General features: G+C 33.8%; 1 protein-coding gene across 1 annotated transcript in view; it reads right to left on the bottom strand.

Annotated features, from left to right (window-relative positions):
- Window positions 1-22482, bottom strand: part of PARP8 (poly(ADP-ribose) polymerase family member 8) — a 217234-nt gene that overhangs the window by 192950 nt on the left and 1802 nt on the right. Inside the window, exon 2 of the mRNA XM_051990612.1 lies at window positions 21811-21865. Within this exon, the coding sequence (XP_051846572.1) occupies window positions 21811-21865 (55 nt within the window). The remainder of the gene's footprint in view (window positions 1-21810; window positions 21866-22482) is intronic.

The following is a 22482-nucleotide window of genomic DNA, read 5'->3' as shown; positions in this document are numbered from 1 at the left end:
ACCGAAAATCAAGTTGTGGTTTGTAATACTGGTGGATATCAATAATGAACTTTTCTTATTATTTTGATTTTAAAAAACTGAACTAGTGCCAACACATGGAGGATAAAGATAGGGCCAAAACCTTAAACTCTCAGGAAATGTCAATTACTAAGGACTTAGTATTCCCAAGTAAGCAGAAGCCAAAACAAGCAGATATGTGATGGTTGAGATGGTCAAAAATTTGTATTCCTTTTCTTCACCACTTTCTACTAACATTCATTCATACATATTGCTATTAATCCATCTTAAGCAAATCTCTCACTGGGCACCTGGTTGCAAAGGTTCTAAACTCTTTCCCAGGAATGTGCAGGGAGAAAATTCAGCTCTTATATCTGTCTTATATCTGGATCACCCTCTTGGTTACCTCACCTCTCAAAAAATGTCCAATGGGCCCAAACTAAATCTAGACCATGACACTATTTTCTAGTTTTATCTGGAGAGCTGTGTTGAGGTCTAGCTTTGGGGTACCTAAATGAAATTAGGGTTAAGTTCTAGTGGCAGGTTTGGGGTACAGATAGGGCGCAAGGGGGTCTAGTAGCGGCGCGAGTTCCCAATAAAAGCATTTATTGGCCCAGAGAGCTAGATTGATAAAAGAGGTTTATTATTATATAAGCAAAGTTAAAGTATAGGAGAAGGTAGAGATAAGGAGGGCACTGGACAGAGGGTCCAGTGGACAGAGGGTCCTCACATGGTAGCCAGGTTTGGAATCTCTGCAAAGAGGGGTTCCCAGTGTGGCCTTTTTATAATAGGAGACTTAGCTCGAGGGGCTTTCGGATGTAGCCCCAAAGTTGGCTCATATCCGGGTGGGGCTGGGAACAGGTCAGATCTTCTATTGGAATTCAAAGGGACCAGGATTTGTGAGTTAAAGGGCAATTTACATTATTAACTAGGAGAGGGTGGGAATCTAGAAAGGAAGCTTTCCCGCATCATTTGGACCATCCAATTCTCTTTACATTCCCAATATCTCACCTTTCTGAACTACTCATCTAAGCAATCCATTCCTATGGTGTTCATAAAATAGTACCCAAAAAAGTAATGTATGACAATTCAAACAATCTTTTTACACTGTTCATACTTTTAGTACATTACCAAAAATAAACATAGCAAATTTTATGATTACTTGTATTCCATGGAAAGCTACCATCTTAACATGAGCATGATCAATATTGCTGTCTTAAAATAGCAGATACCTGATTAAAAAGAGGGGTGAAGAAGTCGGGGAGAGAATAAGAATCCTGCTGAGCCTTGAATGCCTATATCACTTTGTTGCTATATTTTTTTTTTTACATACCTAACAACTATTATAAATTTCACACTTCTACATTTCTGTGGTAACAAGGTCTTAATAATAATGAAAACCATTTCTGTACTTCTCCCTAGTAAGTGGAATTAATATTACCATATGAACTAGAAATGCTAAAATATTAATAGTTGCACCATAAATAGCTTCCCTCAGGTTTAGCTTCTTTCTATGACAGTTTCAATGATTTCATTATAATTTAGACATAGTAAAATGTTTAAAAGTTTCAAATTCATGGCATAAAATGAGATGTTCTTCAATAAGTCTTTGCTTTGGCCTCTTACTTAAATTCTTTAAGATAGAAATATTTTTCTTCTGTAAAAAGAGAAACTGCAAAGCAGAATAACACTCAAAAGAAATACCTGTTTTCTTAGTGCATATCGATCTACGCTGAGTGCAATGCTAGACTACTTAATCAAAGAAAAATGTCAATGATCTGCAGGCTTGTTCAGAGGATAAACTAAATCTAGAATTTCCAAGCCTTCTGAATTGGAAGGACCTTTATAACCAAAACAAAACAAACAACAACAACAACAACAAAAAAAAAAAAAAAAACTAACACAAAGGTGTTTTTGTTTTTTTTTTTTTTTGAAAAAGTAAAAACAGAACATTTCATAAACCTTGCTAGAGTATTAGATTTTATAGATACACAACTTTGTAGTTATTCTTTCTGACATCTCTTTAACTTTTGACACTTGGCCACACATCCTTCCCAGATGCTCAATTCTCCTATGACATTTATGACTATGTTCATTTGTAGTTCTCCCAAGAATCTGATCACTTGATTTGTCTCCTGAATTTTCCACTTACCTTATATTCTCAGTGTAGGTGTCACTCAAGGCTTCATCCTGAGCTCTCTTCTAATCTTTCTATATACCTTCTTTTCTTAGTTACCTCATCAACCTCAACAACTCTCATGAATTCAATCACTATCACTACACAATTGGCTACCAAAAGACAACTATAATCTCTCCAGAATTCTGATTATTCATTATTTACTACCTACTAAATACCTCTACTTTGGATATCAAAGCAGTATCTTAAATTCAACAAATCCAAAATGGAATATTCTGAATACTGTAATAGCCTAATTGTTTTCTCTTTGCCTTCAATCAACTCACTACAAAAACTTCCTAAAGTATTGATCTTGACCATGTCATTGAATTGTAAATTTGTTGAGTGGCTTCTTGATGCTCCTAGGAAAACATATGTATGCTTCATCCTAGCATTTAAGCTACCTTTCCAAAATTATTTCATATTATTTCCCTTATATCTGCTGTATACTGTCACTAAATTAGCTGTTCTACATTCATCGTTCCATCTCCAACACTTAGCATGATGCCTGCCACACAGTATATTTTTAATAAATATTTGGTGACTTAATCTGTCCTTGTGGAAGAAGTACACTGATTGTGGGAAAATATCTCCCTAGTAAAGTCAAAGGGCAAAGAAACAGAGGTAGAGGGTATGTTAAATAGACAGACCTTCAGTTCCTATTTTATTCAATAGAATAAGCCCACTGATGCTATCTTGAAAGCAGCCTCCACTCTTTTAGATTTCTTGTCCTACCAGTAGTCTGTTGCAATTAACCACCAAAAAAAAAAAAAAATCCCCAACTGGAACAAACCAAATCTTTGCTGCTCCTGAGACCCTAAGGTAAACACTATCTCCCCCAAATCACCAGACATCTTGTCCCTATTACTCAAAGTTACCAATAAGGAAAGAGACAGCAGCCTCCCTCAATAGGTTCTGTTTGCTGCCAGTAATGTGACCCTAAGACTGAATAAAATCCCATGTGTGTATCTCCCTGTTCCTTTGAGAACCTGGCAAATACCCATCAGCTGATGCTAATTAAACTTTCTATCTTGAAGCCTTGCCTCTAGATTTATTGACCTGCAGTCAAAGGGACCGAAATGGGAGGAATAATTTTCCTAGAGGAAATTGACTCTCTGGGTTGAGGAATTCCCTGAATCCACCATTTTCAGAAAGGATCCAGAGCTATCATCAAGAATCAACTAGGCTAGAATCTCCTCCAGGTGGGGACCGGAGAGTTTTATAGGGAGTGAAAATTGGTAACACTGTATCATTTACTAGAAAGACAGTAGGAATAATTTTTGAGGTCTTTTATCTGTTTCTTTTTCATCTGAATCCCTAATACCTATTTTATCAAACACCTGCAGTGGGCAAAGATCACAGTGCTAAACTGAAAGATAAAGATTTAGCTAAAACCTAGTCCCTATAATTACTTGGTTTTCAGTCAAGCAAGAAAAGGCAAAAATAAAAGATTAAGCCCTATTATATGCACATCTTCAGCACCTGGATTAAATTGTTAAAATATTTACAAGTTTTCTCTTTATTTTAATCTCCAACAGGCAAGTATTCCCCCACAGCACTTAGTAATAAATTTTAATTAAAAAATCAAAACGATTTGCAAGTTGTTTTCAAGAACCGAAGCTTTAGAACAAATGACTACTATATGCTAAGCAATGCTAGTACTTACTTATAGAAGGCCAAAAAAGGAAAGTCTCATCTTAAGAAATTTGTATTCCATTAGGGAGAAAAAAGGCATATATAAACACAGATAAAATACAAGATGCTTAGGGATGGAGGGCACTCACAGGTGAAGGAGGAGAAAATTAAGAAAGACTTTCCATAGAAGCCTTATAACCAATCTTTCTAAGCATTGTCTCTCCACACTCCATTCCATCCTCCACACATTTACCAAAATGATCTTTCTAAAATGTCATCTGAGGTTATGAAGAGTTTCAATTAAACCCCACAAATTCCCTATTATTTCTATGAATAAAGAGAAGCTCCTATTTGGCATTAAAAATGCTTTACAACCTGGCTCTTTTCTGTCTTTACAATCTTCTTACACATTGCTCCCATTCACACACCTTACAATCCATTACTTGTCATTATTTATGTATCTCCAGGCCTTTGTACTGACTAATACCACTTATACAATACTTTCTGAAAGGAGAACACCCTCCTCTTGAGTCCTCCAATCTCTGAATTCCCAAGGTTTCTTCCAGATTCAGTTCAACTCTCAGATGCAAAATTATCTAAATGATATATCTACAGCACAGATTACCTTCCATCCACTCTGCACATATTCAAAGACCAAGTCTGGTTTTGTTATTTGTTTGTTTTGTGGAGGGAAGTTTTGTTTATTTGTTTGTTTTATATCCAGAATTCTTATCACAGTGTTTGGCAAATATTAAGCACTTAAATGTTTGTTGCTAGGTTAACTGAATAAAGTGAGGGATCCTATAAAGCAAGACTGAAGAGGAGTAGAGTAGGCATGAAGAATTAGAAAGAACTAGGGAGAAATCATAAGGGATCAAAAGGACCAAAGGAAAAAGACAAAGAGAAACCAATAAAGGGCATAAGCAAAACAAATCCTGAGATTTGCTGAGGGAGAAAAAAAAAAAAAGTATGGATCATAAGGGTGATAGCAGGCCACTAGTATGAGGTTGCATGCAGTTCTAGATTACAATTCTGGACAGATGCACTCCACACAAATTTGATGCAAGAATATAATTTGGACCTTTTTTTAAAAAGAAACTTGATTTGAAAATAATATCTACACAAAATATGAATGCATTGGTTTATCTCATAGAACACGAAGTTTATTTTTATTCAGGAAATGTACTGTTCACTTCACTACCCCCAAGAAACCTGGCATGTTTCTAAAGAAACCTAACATTCCATAAAACACAGCTTGAGAAAAATCCTGGACTAGATGACTTTTTTTCAGTTTCTGCTTTTTGGTTCAATTAAAAACTCCACCTTACAAAAAAGGAAAGCAGAGAATCAGAGCCAAAGGGTGTTTTTGCCTAACAGAATCATAAAGCGCTTATTGCCCATCACTTCAAGACACATTTAAATGATTTTAGCTCAGAGATCAATGGCCTTTCTACTCCCCCCCAAAAAAAAAAAAATAGTAACAGAGCTTGGTAGTTACCAGAAATGGAGAACTTAATGGAAATACTATTAATAGTTGATCATGGATTTAGAACTGGATGGGACCCATCTAAATCAAAGATTCTTAATTCAGGTCATGAATTTCTTTAATTTTTTTTTTTAAATAACTATTTCAATAGAACTGTGTAATCCTTCGTAATCCCATGTGTGGGACAGGTGCAAGACCCCCTTTTCCAAATTAATTAATCAGAGACATCTTCAGGTACAAAGAGAAAGCCTTTATTTAGTCTCTTCAGGGAGAAGTCCAGCACACCCAGGAGGCATCCCAGCTCCCACCATGTGCTCAACCCAAACAGCAGGAAGTAGAACACCAGTTAAATAGGAAAAGACCCAAGCTTTTTCATTGGATAGTGTCTGCTTCCTGTGGATCATGTCACTTCCTGTATCCATGATTTCCTACATCCCAGGGTTCAAGGCCTGATCTTCTGGCTCTGGGACTAGGGATCACGTGACATGGTCTCAAACTGAGAAACCGTCATCCAATCAGTCCCATTCACATGTATTTTATTTTATAAATTTAAGAATATTATCGTGAGAAGAGGTTCACATATTTCACAAGATTGTGTCAACTACACAAAAAGTTTAAGAAATCTGATGTAATCTAACTTCTACATTTTTACAGAAAAGGAAATAAGGTCCAGAAAGGGTAAATGATCTGGTCAAGTTCACAGATATTTAGCTTCAGAAGTGGATTTGTAGAGCAAATGCTCTTTCCACTGCAGTTTTGTGAAGGGCATATTTCACATTTCAGACTTCCTTTCCTCTCACTATCTTAAAAATTCAGGCAATAGCTGCTTTTTTTGTTTATTAAGTGAAATAAAAATAAAGTTTGAATTTCATTTCTTATATCAAAGTAAAAAAATTTTTTCCTTTTCTTAAAATACCTCAACTACCTCATTTTCTGGTCACCATCTTCATTACCTGATATCCATTCTTTTGTTGAAACAATTTTCCAAACTCAACCAAGATGGTCTTTGGACCAGTTTCAATTTGGCCCCTACTCATTTCCCACTTATTCTCTTGGACTTCCAGAAATTGTATTTACACCTTTGAGAAAACAGGCACTGCCTTTTCAAGGAATATCCCTTCAGTGGAGATAGACATTCTAAAGCAACTTTCCCTATGTGTTTTGAGGTACAAAATTTGTATCTCAGAATATCAATCCATCAATCAACATTTAAATGCTGAAAATACAAAAAAAGAGAAAAACAGCAGTTCCTGTCCTCAAAGAACTTACAAATTAATGGGGGAGAAAAAGCACAAGAAAATAAGCTATATTCAAGATAATCAATCAACATTTATTAAATGTCTCTGGTGTGCCAGGTACTGGAGTAGATGTGGCAGATCTAAAAAGGAGCAAAACACAGTTCCCGTACACAAGAAAGTTCCAATCTAAGGCCAGACTATCTAAATAAACATATATTCGAATAAATAGCAAATAAATACTGTAAGAAAGGCATTAAAATTAAGCAGTATTGGGGAAAGCTTCTTGTAAAAGATGAGATTTTAGCTGGGATTTAGAAGAAGATAGAAAGTGGGATACAGTATCAATTATCCTTAGGTTGTAAAAAGAATATTTCTCAAAGGAGGTACTCTAGGCAAACAGAAATGCCAGCAATGTTTTTTTTGTTTGTTTGTTTTTAAGAAAGTGTCCAAAAATTACATTCATGATTTTTTTTAAACCCCACTTCTTTAAACCTAAAAAATGATTTTGGAATTCCTACCAGGATAGTGGGAATTTAAAACTAATATAGTTTATAATAAGCCAACACAAGTTCACATACTAAATCAAACTAGAATGATGGAGAAAGTGTTTATATATTTTCTTGGCCCACCATCTCAAGGCCAAATTAAGCTGAACATGTACAATTCTCATGGAAATCACTTCATTGGAACTCTCTCTCATTGAAATCACATTCTAGGCCAGTGATCACATAAGGATAGACTGTTCTAACACGGGCCAATAGCCTGGCACATGTATAGCTAAAGGGAGAATTTGGCTCACAATGAATTACTTAACTTTTCTCTTAGTTAACTAAAAATGAATCTGACCATTCATGAGAGAGATCATTTCAAATGCTCTAGTGATAATCAAGTAATGACTGCTTTTCAGCTGGAAAGCCAAACTTTTTTTTTTTCTTTACTGCAGATCTAGCAGCAAAGCATTTTAATGAGGGATGATGACTGCATCAGCTGTTATCCACAAGGCCAATTTTAGCATTCAGTTTAGGTCTCCAACATCCCAATCTCTAAGACTCCATTCTAAGGAGATCAACCCTGTAGATACACATAAACTGACAAATGAGCTGTCATGATAAGGAATTTACTTAGTTGGAGTTTTGCACATTGACTTCCAAATAAGTCTTTTGAGTTTATCAGATTTCTGACAACAATGCTTTGCTATTAGTTTTCTGTAAAAAGAGAAGCTTCTAAATACAGGTGTGTACAGGTATATGATATAACTATCTTTAGGTTAAGAGTTTTCAAACCCTCAGATCTGTCACACACATACACACACACACACACACACACACACACACATATATATATATATTTATACACACATATACCTACACACATACTCATATAGCTATGTAAGTATATATATATATATATATATATATATATATATATGTAACTACACTCCAATAATTAATTTCCTTTGTAAGTTTATATTTTATAATCATTTTTTTAAAATCTTCTAAGATTAAGAAGCCCTGTTTTAGATGATCATAAAATTTAAGGTTTGCTGGGAGACTTTAATGTATCTCAATTGACTCTTACAACTCTGTAAAGTAGATGCTGTTAACATTCCCATTTCTGAAAAAGAAACTGAGGCTCTATAAAGTAGTGATTTGCCTAAAGTCACACAGCAAGAAAAAATGAATGCAAAAGCATTTATTAAGCTTGTGCAAAGTATTGTGCTAAATTCTTGAGAACAAAACAGAAAAGTTAAACAATCCCAGATCAAGGAATTCATATTCTAATGGGATAAATAACATGTACAAAGAATGTAAAGACATCTATATACAGCAGAATCTGGCTACATACATATAGATTACTTTTTTAAAGCATCCATTTATCATTTCATAGTTTATGTGTATAGATATGTACACATATGCATTGACATATAAATATAAACATAGGCCTATAGAATGATAAGGAGTACACATGCCTCTAAATAGAAGAGCTACAAGAAATGAGAAATTGCTTGAATATAAATTTTTTTCTTCATTCACACATGACCACAACTTAAATGACAGGTTTTGCTTTAAAATCATTTGTTAGCTAAAACTAACTTGGAGCTTCTTTAGCTTAATAATATATATATATATATATACGTATATATATATATACATATATATATATATATATATATATATATATATATATATATATATATATATATAGACTCAGAAACAAATTTCCTAACATTCAAAAATTCCCCCAAAATTAAAATTATATATATTCATTGGCTCTCATTTGGCCACCAATGCAGAAAGAAATCTCAAGGAAAAATGGTTTTACAATTGGCCTTTACATATGCCCTCCTGATAAAATTAAGATAATTCATCAAATAAATGTAACTTTTAAATAAATTCCTATTTCCATCTCACCATAAAATTCTCCAGAGAATAAATCATCATAGCTTGCTTACTAAGACATTCCATACTACATTCAAGCGAATATAGTGAAAGCTTTTATTACAAGGGATGGTTTTCTATTTCTAACATTTCTAAATGGATTTCCATTTGTGTGCCAAAGAAGGTTCTTTTAGCTTATTTGATGAATATAGATCAATGAGAGCCCTTATCAAAAAGGGCTTTAATTCTACTAGGGAGGTAGAAATAGGGAGATTATAAGCACATGTAAAAATAAAATACTTGAAAATGCAGAAAAGTCAATGACCTGAAATACCAACATTGTCATTTCTCATCATAAAACATCTGTCATGTCACTGATGTCGCTCTTTAGGTGGTGTGGGGCAAACACCAGCTGTCTATTTCAGGCTGAGCCTTGTGGGGTGTTTGTACTTTGATGAGGTCATTACAAATCCAAGGTCTAGTTATTAGTTTTTCTGATTCATGAACTCATTTTGTCAGGTCATTCTTGGGTAATCAGCTCCTGATAGACAGTTTGAAGCTAACCAAATTCATACAAATTTGACGAAGACTTGCTCAATCTGTTAAGTCACAAGAAGTATGCTGGCTAGTCATTGCACTTTTTTCCATATAAGAAAATCTACTCAGAAAACAAAATTAATACCTAAAGGTTGAAAAGTGTATTAAAGGGTTTTGATAATCTTAATGGATGGTGTCATTAGCATTTATGATAGCCTAATGTACCCATCTCCATCACACAATTATAACCTTTAAATCATGTCAGCCTTTCAGAGTACCTCCTCCCCATAGTGCTGGAAATAAAACTGCCAAATTCTTGAGTTTCTTTCCCTTTTACACTCCATACAGACTCTTTACCCTCTTTTCTAAAACATTGCCTCAGACATTTTAATTAATTACAAATAGTTTACTTGATAGTTATATTTCAGTCTCTCTTGAGAGTTAAGAAATATCCCAGTTGAATTTCCCAAGTAAATTTGACCACAGAACATGTTAGAGACTGAAATTAATTGATGGAACCTATGAATGCTAGTATAGGAATCTAAAGATATATAGAGCTAGGCTTCTTCCACTCAAAACTCTTTTTTGCCTGAGAAATTTTTACATATACCTAGGCATATAGATATATAAAATAGATATGCAAATCAAACATTTAGTGATAATAAGTCATAATTTTGCAACTTTTACATTTAACTATGAGATGGCTCAGTCTCTTAGGAGAAAGATTTAATGACACATATGTCTCTTTCCCATATTATATTGGAGAGAGAGAGAGAGAGAGAGAGAGAGTGTGTGTGTGTGTCCTCTACCACCAACAAAGAACACCAAAACTCTGCTTACCTCCAAGAATATTCCCAAGGGTCTTTCACAGCCCTCAAGAACCTGGATAGCTTTCTGGCAGTCAAAGACAAAAGTAGACTATCTGGTTTATGCTTTAAATATGGCACTTCTCCACCTAATGTTCCAACCTATGCTTTTTGCTTCTCTTCTTTCTTCAGATTTAAGGTTAAAAGAACCTTTCTCCCCCTTTTCTCTTCCAGTAACTGAAAAATTATCAATGACATTAAAATTCTGATCAACTATTGTGGGATTCCCTATGTACCAAAAGCAAATGGCATTCACACCTTTGTTACAGTTTGAAGTTCAGTGTTAACTGGTTATTGGAGGCTATTTTCCCTTACCATATCCAAATCACAAAAGTTTGTGAGTTCTTTTTTTGTAACCATTGCAATGAATACCAGATTCCCTTAAGTGTTTTGAATGTTAAGAAAACATTCAACAGCATATTCTAAGTTGCAAAATTTAATCTAATAAACATTCTCAGAAGATATAAGCATTTTTTTAAAGCTCTAAGGTATAAGACAAGTTCATAGATATCTGTAAATAAGAACAGTTCAAGGTATCTATCACTTTAAATCTTATTTAAGCATGAAATTTTTATTTTAGGAAATTTGTGCAAAGGTAAATTTACAATACAATTGCATCTAAATATGCCATACTTTCTTAAATCTTCTAAGCACATTATTTTGTCTTTAAAATAGCTTAGAGGGGAAATCTCTTAGGAAACTTTTATAAATAATCTTAAAGATGCTGTCCTTAACACTAATTTCTCCATATGTAAATGTTAGCTACTGTTATTCTTCCCTACTCTATTTATTTATTATTTCACCCATCAGCCAAGCCTCCAATTAGCATCATTCTCCAGTCCATTCCCATCTCCATTTCCAGTTCAAAAATCATAATCAATTTAGTCAAGCTCCCAGTAAGGGTGTGTCAATCTCATCATTTTAGGGGATATACAAACTCAAACTCAAAAAAAAAAAAAAACTCAAATGTTTTTCCATACCAAATTCTCTATTAGAATGAAAACGTCTTGAAGGCAGAGTCTGTTCCATCTTTAGGCACAAAGTAAAGAAAAGCTTCAATCATTAATTCATTAATAGGCAATGAAATAATGGTCACAAAGATCTAGACAGACTAGACTTCTTATTTATAGTCCTTGCCTTCAATAAATTTACATTCTAAGTTTATAATTAAAATGAATACAATAAAATTTGAGGTCAGGTTCCCACCAATACTGAGAAGGCTTGAATAAATTATGATATATGCAAGTAAAGGAATATGGATTGTAAAAAAAGTTGACAAAGGGGACAATTTTAGACAAACCTAGGAATACTAGTGGCTTGGTGGCCCAATGGATAGAGTGTGAGGCTTGGAGTTAGGGAGTTCAAACATGGTCTCATACTCAAAAGCTGTGTGACACTGAGTAAGTCACTTCACCCTATTTGCCTATGATCTCTCTATTGTAAAATGAGCTGGAGAAGGAAAGAGCAAACCACTCTAGTATCTCTGCCAAAACAAAAATCAAACAAACAAAAAAAATCAAAAAAGGGCCAAAAGAGTCAGACTGAAAAACTCAACAAAAACAACAGGGAAGACCTGTATGAATAGACAGTGAAATTAGTAGAACCAAAATAATTTATGTAACAATATTGTAAGGAATAAAGAACTAAGGGGATCATCAAATCATTCATGAACAATTTATTATGTCCTTACCATTTGCCTGGCATTGTATTAAATGCTAGGGATATAAGGAAAGAAAAGCAGTCCCTGCTTTCAAAGATTTCAAGAGTATAATAAGGGAGACAACATGAAAAAATTGTATATACATGATGTATACAATATCAAAATAAGATAATCTCAGAGGAAAGATACTGCAAAGGAGTGTACTGATAAAAGACTTCACAAAATGTGGAAATGAGACAAGGTTTGAAGAAAGCCTGGGAAGCCAGGAGATAGTGGTGAAAAGGGAGAGAATTTCAGACATATGAAGGGAATCAATGAAACAGAAGAAAATCAAGATATGAATAGTTTATTAGAGATAAAATATTGAAAAATATAAAAATGTAAAATGTAAAGAATGAAAGGAAGCCAGTGTAGTTGCAAAGTCCATGAAAGAGAATAAGGGGAATAAAGTATAAGAAGACTGATTAAGGTAGGAAGGGGCCAAGTTATGAAAGGTTTGTATTTTATTCTGGATGGGAGATGACATGATCAAATGAGTGCTTTAGGATCACTTTGGCAGCTGAATGAGGGATACACTGGAATAGGCAAAGAAGTTGAACCAGAAGGTGACTACAAAACTCCCAAGTGTGAGGTGATAAAGCCTATGGCAGGCAAAGTGTCTGGGAGTTAAAAGTGGATACATAGCTATCTGAGATAAAGTCTGATCACTGCCTTAGATTATTAACTCAGAGGAAAGAAATTTCTATTTCTCACATGATCCATGTGAACATTCATTTTGGTTGCCTATGTTTGATAGAAGTTAGGGTTGTTTTAGACTCTTTTTTTTTCTTCCTTCTTCTTCTTCTTCTTTTTCTTCTTCTTCTTCTTCTTCTTTTTTTTTTTTTGAGGATGTGTGGGAAATTGGAAGTAGAGGGAAACTATCTATAAGGTTACCAAAATGGGCAGAGGCAGAGGAAAAGAATGAGGGGGAAAGGAAGGGAAGCAACAGGGTAAAAAACTAAGTTTAGATTTTTTTAAGGCATAGAAGACAATAAAAGGAAGGTCAGGAAGAAACAGAAACAGAATATTTCTGAAAAATAACTTTTACAATGTGTTGGATAATTGGGGAAAGAGATGCAAATTGTACCTCACAAAATCACAGCTGCGTGTGTAGTGCTCTTATTCTCATCTTCTTTGCATATAGAAAGGCACATCTTATTTAATTTTTAAAATTTATATTTTTTAATAAGGCCTGGAGAGAAACCTATCCACAAATGGGATATATCAGACAGATAAAACTTTCAGAGGTGTTTTTTTTTTCAAACAAAATTTGAAATATGCTACCCTGAAAATATATTGTCCCCTTCATATTCCATAATAACAACAATAATAATGAATTATGCTCTGAAATGCAACAATCCTTTAAAATAAAAGAACACTCATCTAATATTAATAGTGAGGAAAAATGTCCAAAGAAAGGAATAAAAAGTTTTTGTGTTTGATACAACATTATATGGTTTAAAGCAATAGTTTCTAATCTTTTGAACATCAAAACCTACCAAGGACCAGAATATGATATTTGTTCTATTATTAGCATCTACTGATTAAGAAAATACATCATAAAGTTACTTTGTATGGCTACTAATCAATGACAAAACGTACATATATAAGAAAAATAACAAAGACACATCCTCACCAACTACTCTGTATTTAGCTACCTTATATATATTCAAAATGATTCATTTTATATTTATACTGTATTTTTTATTTATGTATGTCTTATCTCCCCTATTGAAAGATAAGCTCCTTATATAGAGTGGTTATTGGCATATAATAGGTACTAATAATTGTTGATTAAGATGTACAAAATTTTATATACTTTAGTCTAAATAATTTATGTTTGCTTTTTTATTACCCTTGGTAACACTATTATTCTGGTACTAAAAAACTGTTTAGATTCAAGGCTTGTAATAGCAGTATCTTTCTTCCTTGCCCAGCCCCAACCCACCCCAAACCTTCCTGCCCTAATCCTTAGTTTAGTTAGGAATTAATGATTTTAAGGAAAATGTATAAACAGTATGTTTAAACTGAATAGCACAAGTCTGTGGTGTAATTTTGCTTCCAGCCAAACAGATAGCTTGAATCTTAAAAGAATTATTACTTTATAAGACTCGATGGAAGCAGCTGACTTTCAGAAATGAGCAGATTTACCTAGGTTAACAGGGAAGAGAGTGGAAGCAATGAATAAATGAGGAGTCTATTTACTCTAATATATTCTGAATGGCTAAACTATAAAGCAAATCTTTGGTTTTTAACATATCACTTTATTTTCCTGGTTTATTAACTCTGTGACAGCAAATTTCTGTAAAATTAAGCACATGAGTACTTTGTTAAAATTAGGCATAAAATCACCCACTGTTTTGAATTGGCACTAATTCAATAAGTCACATTCAAAATAGGTATATGTTAGCTTTAAAATATTAAAATTCCAATTGATTTCACTTAAAATGACAAACAGTATAATACAATACAATAAAAAAAAAACTTTCAAAGATGCTCTAGCATCACTAGTAGTAGCCTTAAAATAGCACACCATAATTAATTCTGATTTTAATTGGAAGGATTTATCCTATTAGCCACAATTCTTAGCCATTTAATGTTAGATTTATGCTTTTGAAATATATATATATCAAATAATTAAAGAGTATAAAATAATTTCTTCCTAGGAGCACACTCAACTGATTAGTGTCTGTGGATACATACTAAGCAAATTAGTTTTTTAGGTATTGTAAATAACTGCAAAAACTATCTTTCTTTTAAATTAACACGAACTTATTAAAAGCAGACCAGAAGTATCCATTCATTTTGCGTTCTTAAAATACAAAATTCCACGAAAGTCCCTGATGTCCCATCATGATCTGAGAATGACTTAGTGTTCATCAAGGCCACCCCAAATAGCATAAGCTCTGTGGAAAGTCCCCCCATGATAGAAAAGGCTAAGTATAGTGTAAACAACTTTAGACCAACCTAAATTGTAAGAAGTTCATCATTAAAATGCTAGTCATGAGTGTGATTGGGGAAGAGGGATAAGGGGAAGAATATGAGAGAAATTTAGAAAAATTAATAGAATAGATGGTGAACTTATTTGGTAAAGGAAGTATCAACCCTGACAAGCTAATCAATCTATTAAGTTTTAAACAAAATACTTTAAATCACCTTAACTTTTAAGTCAATTTAGGCATAAAATCATAAAAAGTCATATATTACTTCTTTTTGTATATGAATTAATACATAACCATGTCATCCAACTTTCTTTATGATGAGATTATTTCAGCAATTTCTTCACTGGATGACTAAGTCTACATCATGCTGACTTCCATTTTATAGTGGTTGTAATATGTTGAAGGGGCATCTAGGTGGTATAGTGGATAAAACTCCAGATCTGGAATCAGAAAAATCTGAGTTCAAATTTATCCTCAGAGAGACTTAAGCTGTGTGATTACATAACCTGTACTTTAAATTAGAAAGCAGCGTGACATGCTAATTCTTTCAAAATAATGTTGCTGGATCACTTCAATTGTATCTTTGTGACCTCATTTGGAGTTTTCTTGGCAAAGATACCAGATAGTTTACTATTTCTTTCTCCATTTTACAGATGAGGAAACTGAGGTAAATAAGGTTAGGTTACTTGCCAAAACAGTCACACAGCTTCTAAGTGTCTGAAGCTAAATTTGAACTCAGGTCTTCTTGACTCTAGGCCTAGAGTTTTATCCATTATACCAGCCAGTTAATTATTCTTTCAACATACTACAATCACTAGAATATGGAATTCGGCATGATGTGGACTTGGTCATCCAGTGAAGAAATCACCTAAATCTCTCAGGAAGTTGGATGACATGATTAGTTATGTATTAATAGACATACAAAAAGAAGTACTATATAACTTGCTACTATCAAATTTTGGTATAAATGGACAGTGTGGTTTAATGTATTAGTGAATATTTTCTAATGTTTTTGTTTTTAATAAACAGTGATTTAAAATAAGTTGTTAACTATAGCCCTTCACAGTTAGCCGACAAAAGAAGTATAGTATGGTCATTAAAAAGACTTTTTGCTTTATATTTCAAAATATCAGTCTTAAAAAGGCATTAGAGACAACAGCAAGAGATCCACATGAAATTATTAAGTAAGCAGCTACATATAAGGGACTAGAATACAAATAAGAAGAAGCAAATGTGAAGATAAGCCACATAACATATTCATATGAAATACATTAAGCACACTTCTTATCAATTTATAATACTATATAGGGGCACAAAGAGATATTAAAGAAGGGAAAGGGACCTGTATGTGCCAAAATGTTTGTGGCAGCCCTGTTTGTAGTGGCTAGAAGCTGGAAAATGAATGGATGCCCATCAATTGGAGAATGGTTGAGTAAATTGTGGTATATGAACGTTATGGAATATTATTGTTCTGTAAGGAATGACCAGCAGGATGAATACAGAGAGGACTGGCGAGACTTACATGAACTGATGCTAAGTGAAATCAGCAGAACCAGGAGATCATTATATGCCTCAACAATGATACTGTTTGAGGATGTATTCTGATGGAAGTGGATCTCTTCGATAAAGAGAGCTAATTCAAGTTCAATTGATCAAGGATGGAGAGAAGCAGCTACACCCAAAGAAAGAACACTGGGAGATGAATATAAACTGCTTGCATTTTTGTTTTTCTTCCCGGGTTATTTCTACCTTCTGAATTCAATTCTCCCTGTGCAACAAGAAAACTGTTCGGTTCTGCACACATATATTGTATCTAGGTTACTGTAACCTATTCAACATGTAAAGGACTGCTTGCCATCTGGGGGAGAAGGTAGAGAGAGGGAGGGGAAAAATCGGAACAGAGGTGAGTGCAAGGGATAATGCTATAAAAATTACCCTGGCATGGGTTCTGTCAATAAAAAGTTATTTAAAAAAAATTATATAGGGGTAGCAGAGCTCTCACCAATTTTATAATTTAGAAAAAAAGATTTAGTAGTATTTTGCAATACTAGCCTATTTAATTCAACAAATATTATTAAACACAAGTACAGAGATGGAGTCTAGGTATAACTGGACTAAATAATAATAATTTTTGCCCATTAATTAGAATGATATTTAACAATTCACCCAATCTTGCTCATTTGTGTGATGATACAACTTGTTGTATGATTTTAGAGAAGCCATTTTACTCCTCTGGGCCTTTTCATGAGAGAGCTTTAAATGAGTGAATTGGACAGTCTAAAAGAGTGGTTCTCAAACTTTACAGTCCCAGAACCCCTTTGCAAAAATTACCAAAGTTTTATTTATATGGTTTATACTTGTTTAACATAAATTACATTAAAAATTAACATTTTAAAATTTTATCAATTAATTTTAAAATAACCCATTATATGTGAACAAAACATTTTATTCAAAAAAAACTATATTCCCAAGTAAAAAAGAGAAGGGTGGCATTGTTTTATATATATTCTACAAATATCCTTTATGTCTGTATTAATAGAGTACAGCTGAATTCCAACATCTGTTTCTGAAATCCGTCTGTTGCAATGTTGCTTTGCTTGAAGCAAATATATGAAGAAAATCCAAGTTCACACAGATATGTAGTCGGAAAAGGGAGTATTTTATTAGGCAAACAATATCTTAGTGTTTTTCTGAAAATAACCACAACCTCATAGACCCCCTAAAAAATCTAAGAGAAATCTAGGGGTGCTAGAATGATACTTTGAGAACCACTTATCTAGAACATCCCTTTCAATGCTAACATTAAAGAGGTGGGAATGAGGAGGAAAAATCCTGTCATCTCATTCCTATATGCTTTTCCTGACTCCCACAATTGTTATCTCTTCCTCAAAAAATGTATTTTGCATTAATTTTGCATATGCCACATTTTCTGACAGAATATAAACTGCTTAAGGGGTAGAGACTATATAGTTTTTGTCTATATATCTAGCACCATCATGAGTGGCAAATAGAAAATGCTTATTAGGATCATTCATTTTTAGAGCTAGACAAGGCCTTTGGACATCTAGTCCAATCCTACTCTTTTAACAGATGAGGAATTAAATAGGGCCCAGAAAAATCACGTGATTTGCCCACAATGACAAAAACAGTATGCAGAAGAGCAGTTTCAAACTTGCTGTCTCCTCCATGACCCACTATAGCAATGCTTAATAAATTAATTTGTTACAATGAATTTAGTTGCAAGCAGCAATGGTTCTGAAATATGAGCAAATCCCTAGCAGAAAGGGCCAAAGAGACCAATGAAAAGATGGCCAACTTGGTGAGAGATGGGCTGAAGACAGACACTACATTTAATGTATATAATCATTCAAGTATGACACCCTATATTCTAACAATTGTATTATTTTAAAAGCATATTTTACACTAACTCTTAGAGAGCTTTTTAACTAGCCCCCAGCCAAAAGAGATATAAAATACTCTCTTTCAATTGCAATCCTATGGTGAGATCCAGAATTCTATTTGTCAATAAAACCAGTTCTTCAAAATTTTAATTAAATATTTAAAAATTAAGCATAAATGATGATTGTTGGATTTTTGTTTTATTAAAAACTGCACCTATACCATGCAATTGTTTTAAAATCCCAGAAAAAAATTTAAATCCTAGTTCCCACATGTATATTCACAAAAAATGTTCCTTTTTTGACACACATTTGTTTTCATAGTGAATTTATAAACAGGCCAATCGCCCTTTTCTCCATATTCAGGAACTGACCCTGAATTAAAAAGAATTAAGTGGATATTTTATGCTACGAACAAAGCTGTGCTGGTGCTGAATTGGCAATATTTTTAGATAATAGTCCACTACACCTAATGAAAGTAACCACCATATTTCCATTGCAGAACAGAAAATGGTAGCATCATTTTGCTCACATTGGAGAATGCTCTACAAAAATATCATTTACTACCCTAAAACCCTGACAAAGATCCACTTAGGAAGGTTGGTTAAAATGGCAACATATTAATAAATAGACTTCCAAATGCTTGACATGACATGACTTTGATTTGCATTTTACAATTTTATCACCACCCCAAGAATCTGATTCCTAACTTGGCAAATCCGCTATTCATCAGAAGTATTTTCTCAACTTCGAGCCAACATTTGGGGAAAGCAGCTGAATTTGGGGCCCCTCAAAAGATTCAAGACCTCATTAGACAAAGAGTCTGTGTTAAGGAACTACTCCTGGAAATTATTATATATTTTCTTTACCTATCAAGAGAAAAAATAAGAACTGACAACCCTGAAGAAGAGTTAGAATACTGAGTCAGATTCTTTTTTTTTTTAAACAGGGGGGAGAAACGGGGAGATGGAGAGTACAGGACTTCTAAAGGAGAATGTCAGATTGTTCCTACACAAAAAGGAGCCAATTTGTAAAGTAACTAGCATAAAGAATCAAGCACTTGGTGATACTCTGCCAACATTTCAGCAGTAAATCCTGCACAGTCAAAGCATGACAGAGTGCTTCACATTTTGAGAAACATTTCTCAACTATCATTCTAAACCTATCATATCTAAAAGTAAAAGTTATTAAACTGTCACAGTATTTTTTATATATAAAATCAACATTATTTAACAAAACTGTAACCAATAAGTCTTATTTTTTATGAAAAACAATAAAATAAACTTTAGTTTTTAAGAATGACTTGCAACTAATTCAGTGAAGGATTACAATAAGAGATAACATATTGTTTCATCTACAAGATGTGGAAATCATTCAACTCTGCTTTAAATGAATGGAATTCTGTATTTATGTATAAGCCACCCACTTTCTTTAATGGAACCTTAGCAAGGAAGAAAGACTTTTACCTGACATGACTCTAAGCCCTCTAAATACAATGAAGCACACAGAAATGCATATTGTATAAAGTGGAATAGTATTATTTTTAATTCTTAGCAGCTGTTAATGATTTTGGAACTAAAAAATTAAAACTGGACCATTATACACTCCCTGAAAAATGGAAAAAAAAAAAAAAAGGTTTTTTCCTCAAAAGGTGCTACTTCTGTTAAATGAGATAAAATGGCAAAGGGATCATTTCTGATCATTTCAGGGAAGCAAAAGTCTTCTTTTTCATAGGCAGAATTTATTACAAGCTGTTGTCAGTTGTTTGTTTTTGTTTTTTTCACAAGGTTGAACCATCAAGCAACAGTTTTGCCATTTGACTAAGAATACAGATTGTCTTAACTAGATATCCAGGGATTTTAATCAGTTGTAAGAGTGAAACTATTTCCTTCAAGTATTATTAAAAAACTACAATATTTCGAATGATAACACTAAAAAGCAAAAAGGGCATTTTTTTATTATTTTATTTCAAACCTCTAGTATTATAACTTAATAAAATCACTCATGTAGCCTCTAAGCATTGCACACTTAGAAGTGTAATACAATAATTTCATGATAATGGACCCACAGAAACAACTAGGATTGTATTTCAATTGCTCAATTATGTGGAAAAGTTTTCAATGGATCCCTATATAAATAGTGCATTATTACTATTAAATATCAAAACAGGCAATGATGGTGGGAATATAACTTTGTTCTCTGGACATCAGATACAACAGCCTTAACTTAATTTTAATCTCACATAGGTTATTAAATCTTTCTCATTCTTCATTACCAACATGAAAGTGCTAAAAGAAATTTTAAAACATTATATTTTATTAGCTCCCAATATACATATTGTTGTAGGTTGGGGTAACTCACCATTGTATTGTCCTTTTTGTGTCAAATTAATAAATTATCAGAACAAGCATATATTTCAGGTACTATTTTAAAAATCCCACAGAAGAGATTTTAAACTGTAATGGTTAATGAAAGCTTTTTGAACTGCAAAAGATTGAATTAAATGTTTGCTTTGTAGGGGTTTTCTAATACTGTTTTCATATATCTTTCAAAATTTATATTAGCTGACTGATAACATTTTCAACTGTGTTAAAACCAGAAGGCCAAAAGATTTTGCAAATAAATTATTTACAAGTCTCAACATTCTAACAAAATTTCAAAACAATTATAAGTAAACTCGAGTTTTAAGCCTACTGAATACAAAAAAGGTGTCATAACAGTAACTGATTATAGAATTTTAAGAGGGAAGAGGGAAACCACCAAGGGAAATATTTTATTACTAACCTTTCTCTTTTTAATGCTGCTTCCTATTGACAAAGATCAGATTTATATACTGTTCCAAAATTTTTTACCTTTGTTGTTCCAAGCATGTATTTAAAAGATGAGTGAAAGGAGCAACTAATAGCATCTAAGCAACATTTAACTCTAAACCTGCCACTAAATTTGAAAAGCAAAACAGAATACTAAAAAAAACAGGAATGTTATTTTGATATAGTACATCTTTACCAGAGCATACAACATAAAAATATAAACAGGTGTAAGGAGAAACAGCACTCTGGATCAACTTGTTTTATTATATCTTCTGAAGCTTTTCTTTTCATAGGTAGTTTTTTTTTCTTTGATGCTAACACACATAGCCCACCCATGTGCTTTTAATCACATTTATACAGTTTAAGAGTGTAAATCTAACAAAAAATATTTGGGAATTATGATCATGGCTGATGGCAGGGTGTTTTTGTTTTGTTTTTTTTTAATGTAAATCCAATACGTTTGTTCCAATGCTTTAAAACCTAGTGAAGCACAGATCATCTTTCTATAGATACATTTTAATGGCTAAGGAATAACTAAAAGAAAGTCACCTACACACATACAAACACACAAACGCACAGAGACACGCGAGAACAAAGGAAACACTAACGTGTGAACAGGAAATGAAGCAACTCTGTACACGTAAGTACCTTTTGGTGCCTCCAACGTAGGTGAAAGTAAAAGTGGAGTCTGAGTATCTGAAATCTGAAACGGGAAGTATTATTATTACAATATTTTATTACGTCTGGAGTCATTTTTAAAAGCATAATTTTGCTTTTTTTTTTTTTTTTTTTTGCGGAGGGGGTGGGGGGGAGCAGTGGTTTGCAGGAAAGCAAAGGCGTGAGAGGAAAGGAGGCGGTTGGAAACACCTGAGGTCTCCATCCCATTTCGCCTAGGGAGGGGGGAGGGGGTAGTGCGGGGAGAATGTGTGGTTTAAGAAGCTCCAGCAGCCGAAAAAGCCCCTCGCAACAAGTGCCCCGATGCTATGGCAACGGCGGGAATTTCCATTGTCAGAGGAGGAAGCAAGCAGCAACAAGCCAGGCTTTCTGCTTCTAAATAAGGCTTCAGTGTTGGGGTTTTTGCTGTTGTTGTCGGGGTGGGGAATGCAAACGGCAGGTAGGGGCACTACTAGTAGGCTCCGGAGCCCCTGACAAATCGATGGCAGGATAATGCTTTTACGAGGACCCGGGGAGGGGGAGAGGGTAGGACACATCCAGATAAATGCTCCCAGGGCCAGCGAGAAAAGGGGGGGGGGGGAACTGGGGAGGGAAAAAGGTGGGGAGAGGCTTGGAGCTTGAGACAGTAGGCTTGCCCGGCAGCAG

This window comes from Antechinus flavipes, chromosome 1 (assembly GCF_016432865.1).
Source record: "Antechinus flavipes isolate AdamAnt ecotype Samford, QLD, Australia chromosome 1, AdamAnt_v2, whole genome shotgun sequence".
Lineage (NCBI taxonomy): Eukaryota > Metazoa > Chordata > Mammalia > Dasyuromorphia > Dasyuridae > Antechinus > Antechinus flavipes.
The sequence above is the reverse complement of the archived record's forward strand: the minus strand, read 5'-3'. Positions and strand labels throughout refer to the sequence as shown.